Source organism: Centroberyx affinis, unplaced genomic scaffold, assembly GCF_046629955.1.
Source record: "Centroberyx affinis isolate AG114_WGS23_722 - 3 ecotype Tasmania unplaced genomic scaffold, CSIRO-AGI_Caff_v1 ptg004189l_1, whole genome shotgun sequence".
Lineage (NCBI taxonomy): Eukaryota > Metazoa > Chordata > Actinopteri > Beryciformes > Berycidae > Centroberyx > Centroberyx affinis.
The window spans coordinates 37,514-44,344 of NW_027281941.1; the positions used below are offsets into that span (position 1 = coordinate 37,514).

General features: G+C 42.7%; 1 protein-coding gene across 1 annotated transcript; it reads left to right on the plus strand.

Moving 5' to 3' along the window:
* Positions 1-1,380: 1,380 nt before the first annotated feature.
* LOC139664009 (tripartite motif-containing protein 16-like) lies at positions 1,381-5,416 on the plus strand. Its single transcript, XM_071542813.1, has 7 exons — positions 1,381-1,627; positions 2,339-2,713; positions 2,906-3,001; positions 3,257-3,490; positions 4,075-4,234; positions 4,343-4,402; positions 4,519-5,416. Exons 1-7 carry the CDS (start codon positions 1,394-1,396, stop codon positions 5,046-5,048), a joined length of 1,689 nt encoding a protein of 562 aa, XP_071398914.1. The 5' UTR covers positions 1,381-1,393; the 3' UTR covers positions 5,049-5,416.
* Positions 5,417-6,831: the final 1,415 nt, after the last annotated feature.

The following is a 6,831-nucleotide window of genomic DNA, read 5'->3' on the forward strand; positions in this document are numbered from 1 at the left end:
GCCTCCTTCACAAATTTAAGAGTTAATATCTTCAAAACTACAGTACATATCAACAATCTATGAACAAAATTTAAAGAGGGGAGGACCAAAGATGCTACTGACCGATTTTGGTGGTAATCGGTCAAACGGTGTAGGAGGAGATGTTAAAAATGTGTTTTTCGAATAATTCAAAATAACCTAAAAAATTTCCAGGTGGACCTTGAGGGTCTGTATAGCAAATCTGTAGAGTACGGTCAGCTGGACACTTGTGCCAAGTTTCATGTAAATCGGACAAATGGTGCGGGAGATACAGCCCTTTAAACTTTTTATTTTTGACCTTTAATTATAGCGCCACCATCAGGCGGATTATAATCACAAACACATCAAAATCAACAGAGTTCTTCCTCTAGGGGTCATCAATGTCCATACCAAATTTTAAAAGATTCTTATAAAAATTGTTCAAGTTATCGCGTTCACACAAAGGATCTGCGGCGGACGAGACGGTGGGTGTGGTGAATCCATAATATCCCTGAAACTCATTTCGGGGATATAATGCCTGCTACTCCACAATATCATAGGTCAGCATTAGCTAGTGGCGATGCTTTTTTATTTTAAAATGATTTGAGTTTATTGATCCTTTCATTTTCAACCTAATCAGGCCATTGATGGATTTATTAGCCATCGCCACCTTTCTCATGTAGACCTACAAAACATTCAAAGCAAAGCAAAGCATTCTCCATTAGCTCATTTTCCATGTGGCATCACACTTCATTGTGATTGTTGACTAATGTGTATACAAACAGAATTGTGAGATATAAAGTCAGAATTGTGAGATATAAAGTCACTTGTGAAAAAAAAACCCTCACAATAGAGTGCTTTTTTTATTTTACTGAGTGGCGGAATGGGCTTCCATACCAGTGTGAGGAGCAGCTGAAGCCTGTGATAGTGAGGTGGATCACAGAGTGCGCTCCTGGGCCTCATGCTTTCCTCACTGTGCTGAAGGTGGAGAGATTCACACATCAGGAGGAGGAAGTCTTCACAAAAATGTGCCAATGTTTCTCTGAAGAAGCTTTAAGATATTCTGCAGGAATGACAATTCAGGAGTTGCTCAGTAAGAGAGAAGGTCTGAGTGATCTTGAAATCACTTATCACACAGTGACAAGTGATTTCATAATAACAATAATGTCATACTTTTTTGATCTCTGTAAGGAAATGTCCTTTTTGCTTGCTTACTTCATTTAGTCTCAATTCTTTTTAGATCCTGGATATTGACTTTATAACTCTCACACAAAACCTAAAGCTGCTCTTTAAAGCCCTGCCCCTCTGAGCACAACCAGGAAGTCCCGCCCCTTCTTTATCAAGTCTTTCCAGAGAAAACGAAACTGTCGTCTGTGTGAAAGTGCTTGTCAGTAAAATGGCTGAACAGCAGCAGCATGGCTCTGTGCTGGACCGGGATCAGTTGTGCTGTTCAGTCTGTCTGGACCAAATCAAAGAACCAGTCGCTCTCCAGTGTGGACACAGTTACTGCAGAAGCTGTATTGAGGGCTGCTGGGACCAGGAGGAAGAGAAGGGAGTGTACAGCTGCCCTCAGTGCAGGGAGAGCTTCAGTCCCAGGCCTGTTCTTCGGAGGAACAACATGCTGGCTGAGGTGGGCTGGAAAAATAGTACTGGTAGGAGAAGTAGAGCTAGAAACAGTAGTAGTAGTGCTGGTGGAAACAGTAGTAGTGTTACTTTATTTATTCCACAGAAATGTCCTTCATTTCTCCATTACGTGAACATGAATTATCCAATAAAAATAACAGCTTTAAAAAAGTCAAGTTAGTGTCATGGGTTGTTAAGGGATTTATTCATGGCTTGATTTATGGCGGCACTAGTAATGAAGAGATTTTTCATGCCTTTTGTGCATGCTTTACAGGGTTATTAACCCTTTAAACCTCAACTTTCCCTACTTTCCCCTTAAATTTCCCCTTAAGCAGCTTCAAAGTTAAGGCGGGGGTGGTGGTGGGGGGGGTTATTGAGTTATTAATGGAAAGTTCCTGTCTCCCTGAATTTTTCACTAAATTAGAAAGTAAGGAGTCAAACTTACAGGATGTTTAAGGTGGTTTTGATGGGGTCTCTTCTATTAATAACTCCCTTCATTAATTTTAAGGTAATTTGACATGAATGAAGAGGTGAATTCATGTAAATGTAAGGTTATTTTAAGGGTTTACTGGTTCCTAGAGCACTGTGGTCCATTAGTTTTCCATCTAAAGGAGACATAAAAATGTGTTATTTCTCACTGTGCGTTTGTCACACACCTCATGTATTCCACTCGTTGCTCGTCAGTGAATGACCTCTCCTCCTTTTCTTTTCCTCCCAGGTTGTGGAGAAGCTGAAGAAGACGGGCGGCCGACAGGCTTCTCCCTCTGCTGCTCCGGCCTGTGCCGGCCCGGCGGACGTGGCCTGTGATTTCTGCACCGGGACCGGACGCGTCAAAGCCACCGTGTCTTGCTTGGCGTGCGTGGCCTCTTACTGCGAGGCTCACCTCCAGCCTCACTACAGCGTTCCTGTGTTGCAGAAGCACAAGCTGGTCTCAGCCACGGCCCCGCTGCAGGAAAAGATGTGCTCTAAGCATGACAAGCTGATGGAGGTCTACTGTCGTACGGACCGGCAGTGTGTCTGCCTTCTGTGCACCATAGATGAGCATAAGAGCCACGATACAGTGTCAGTTGCAGCAGAGAGAGCTGAGAAACAGGTAGGACCAGAATAACTTGTTGACGACATCTGTGGCCATAAAACATATTCACTGACAAAAAAATCTCTTCATGTTGTTCCTCTTTGAATGAGCTATGACTCCAATGTCCAGTGTAACTTTCATGGTGTTAGAAATACAAGCAGCCTCAGAGAAAACACTTCCTGTTGCACCAATCCTAATATTGTCTTCCAGAAACAGCTGATTGTGAGTCAGCAGAAAGTCCAGGAGGGAGTCCAGGAGAGAGAGAGGCAGCTGAAGGAGCTGAGCCAGGCTGTGGAGGATCTCAAGGTGTGGAAATGGGAGCACAGTATATGATCCCATGTGTCTGCTACAGGGCTCACAGCCCGTTAAAGGCTTGGCATTCATTAATGGAATCAGTTCAGTGTAAAATGGCACTGAGGAACATCTGAATAGGACCCAAATGTTTGAAATCAGAAGAAATCAGTGTTATGAAGGAGCAAATAATCCCAGCCATCTGTAATGCCAAATGTCAAAATGTGCACTTTGTAAAGCAGGCACCATGTGTGTGTTTTGCACTAGCAGAGTTCTGCCCAGACCGCAGTGGAGGCCTGTGAGCTGATCTTCACTGAGCTGATCCGCTCCATCCAGAGGAGGCGCGGTGAGGTGAAGCAGCTGATCAGAGCCCAGGAGAAGACTGCGGTCGGTCAGGCTGAAGAACTGCTGCTGCAGCTGGAGGAGGAGATCGCCAAGCTGAGGAGGAGAGACACTGAACTGGAACAGCTGTCGCACGCTGACGACCACGTCCGTTTCATTCAGGTAACACACACTTTGTTTTCTTTAAAGATAGTTTAATGCTGTTTCTGCATCATTCAATAAGCACAGGGTTTCCTGCGGTGCGATATAGCCAAGACACACTCTGTCTTGATTGGAAAAGCCCCAAAATCCAAAACTACTTTGTGTTTATTCTCATTGAGACCAAAGCAATGTTGAAGACATTGTGCAAAACATTGACATCTGCTGGCCAAAAGTGACATTGCAGCCAATGATGAGCATATCATTTTGAGAGATTACATAAAATTCTTCTTCTTCTTCTTCTTCTTCTTCTTCTTCTTCTTCTTCTTCTTCTTCTTCTTCTTCTTCTTCTTCTTCTTCCTATTAACTAGTTCGCTGGCCCACCAGGACACCATGATTGTCTTTTTTCAAAACATTCTATTAATCCTAATTTATTCAAAACACAGAATTGAACTCATAGCTGATATGTAGCAAAATATAAACAGCATTATTCCAGAAAGAAAACATGGCTGCTCAGTGGAATTGACTTTTGCTGTCTGTATCCTTTTCCTCTACTTGTGCCTGTGTGTGTGTGTGTGTGTGTCTCTGTCTTCCCGGACTCTCTCCAGAGGTTCCAGTCTCTCTCCAGTCCCAGTGAATCTCCAGACTTGCCTCGTGTTGTTGTTCCTCCTCTACGCTACTTCAGAGACGCGAGTGACTCTGTGTCTGACCTGAGAGAGAAACTAGAGAGCGTCCTGAAGGACACATGGCCCAGGATCTCTGCCACAGGTAGCTGACAGGAATAGAAATATCCATTCAGAGGAATCGGTGTAGTGGCTTTACACATGTCCAGTGCTATTTAGGAAGTGAGGATTCTGTTTTGTTTCTTTATTCTAGTGTCTTCTGTAGATGTTGTACTGCCACCAGAGCCACAGACCAGAGAAGACTTTTTACACTGTGAGGAAATGATATTTCACTCTGTACAATTCCACAACATATGAATGCATTCATAATTAGCTGAATGGCAGTAGGTTGATGTTAATACTCTGGTTTCTGCTTTGCTCTTCTGACAGATTGCTGTCCTCTCACACTGGATGTGAACTCAGTCTCCACATGTCTCTCCCTGTCAGAAGACAACCGGAGGGTGATGGTTGTATCAGAGAGTATAGCTTATCCTGCTCACTCAGACAGGTTTACTGTGTTTGAACAAGTGTTGTGCAGAGAGGGTTTGTCTGGGCGATGTTATTGGGAGGTGGAGTGGAAGGGTGACGCTCTGTATGCAGCAGTTTCATACAAAGACATCAGCAGAACGTCATATGACTCACGTTTTGGATCTAACAACAAGTCCTGGAGTTTAGAGTGCTATCAACATGGTTACACTTTCCTACACAATAAAGTAGGAACAGAAGTGTCAGGCCCTCGTTCCTCCAGGGTCGGAGTGTACCTGGATTACGAGGCAGGTACTCTGTCCTTTTATAGCGTCTCTGACACGATGACCCTGCTCCACAAAGTCCACACCACTTTCACTCAGCCGCTCTATGCTGGGCTTCGGCTGTGTATTAATAACTATGAAGACTTTGCAGAGCTGATGAAGTTATGGTAGTGAAGGAGCTGAATATGTAATTTGCTGACATTGGACTGATATCAGCATCTCATTTTCTTTTTTTTTTTTACCAATGGTCTTACAGCTCTTTCAGAGGCTTTTCAACCCTGCCAAGAAAAAAAACAAAATCTCCTGGAAATGCCGAATCCTTACAAGCATTTTGAATTTTTGGCATGAAAATGGTGAAACTTACATACAGAATATCTGCAAAATATAGTGATATCAGCAGCTTCCATCCAAAAACAAGTGTTTACACTGTTCTTACTGTTTTGTAGAGTCCACAGTGTTATTTAGTGAGACTCCATGTATGTTTTCATTTATTTTCACATTATGTCTAGTCTATGTAGAACAGGATTTGTATCTTTTGTAAGATGTCTAATTTAGAAAATAATTGAATAAATAAATAAATAAATGCATTGACTCACAGTTCATCATTTCTGATTTTCATTAGTACATTAGCAGAACCTTTATGGGACCATAAGTCTCAACAGGCTAAAGTGCATTGTTTATTATGGAAGATTTTTTTTCTCGTTTATTTTGATGATCTGATGCTGAATTACAACATCTTCATCAAAATAGAACAATAAAACAATAAAAAAAAATCAAACCCAAATACAAAGAACAAACACTCCTTCACTCTCTCTCTTTATCTCTCTGAAATTCTTTTCATGCTCAAGTGCAGAAGGTGTAGGATGAGACCAGAGATTGTAGAACAGTCAAGTGTGTGTGTGTGTGTGTGTTTAATGTGTAATTCTACATGAAACATATGGGGGGCAAGAGAGTGAAAAGAAGAGGAAGAAAGTACAACATCTACAACATGTCAGTCTTCCTCTCTCTCTCTCTCTCGGTAGAGGAATTCTCTTGTTGCTTGCCTGCTCCACAGGGAGGTCAGAGGTCACGGTCAGATACAGAGCAGCAGCCCTGTAGCTGATAGGGATTCACTGTGTTGCTGCGTCTTTGTGTTTAATGCGCGTGCCGGTTCTGAAAAAATAAATAAAGAGCAGCACCGGTGCTTGTACCTGTTTTATGAGCTTAAACTACGGGCTCCGTTCGTTGTATGACCAATGTTTTATGGCTGGGCGGTGTTTGGACCGTCGGGACAATCACAGTGCAGTTCTGTTCGAAACAGTTCCCTATTACAGAAATAGTGCACTATATAGTGTATCCGCCATTTTCTACTAGTGTCCGAATTCTCAACGGTTAATTTGATTCACTAAATAGTCCACTATAAGATACCCACAATGCACTACAAATTGTAGTGAACAGACAGTGTACCCTACAATTTCTCCTGTATACCACAATGCAATGTGATCGTGTCTTACCGAAGAAGAAGAAACAGCTAGCTAACATGTTAGCTAATAGAAACTGGTCTATTTACCGGTTGACAGCGTTAGCAAATCAACAAAAGACGTATCAGACTCCTCAGTCTAACTACAGTATGTAGTAGGCAGTACGTTAGTATCCGGTTCCGAACAAGCCCAATGTGTTCAAGTGAATTTAACTTGTTTCTATGAAGTAGCACCGTTATGAGCGAAGCTAGGCTGCTGTATTTCTGCCTCTCCCACCATGTTGACGTTCCAAAACAGCCCAATGGACAGAAATCTATCTAATAATTCTGCCCAGTGGATCAGTGTGGCTGCAGCTAGTGGAATTCAACACACAGGATCTCTAGGCCAGTGGTTCTCAACGTGGGGTCCAGGGACCACCAGAGGTCCTTGAGGGGGTTCCAGGGGGTCCCCAGCAAATTGATGAATTGTTAAACTTCACCATTATTTAATTTACA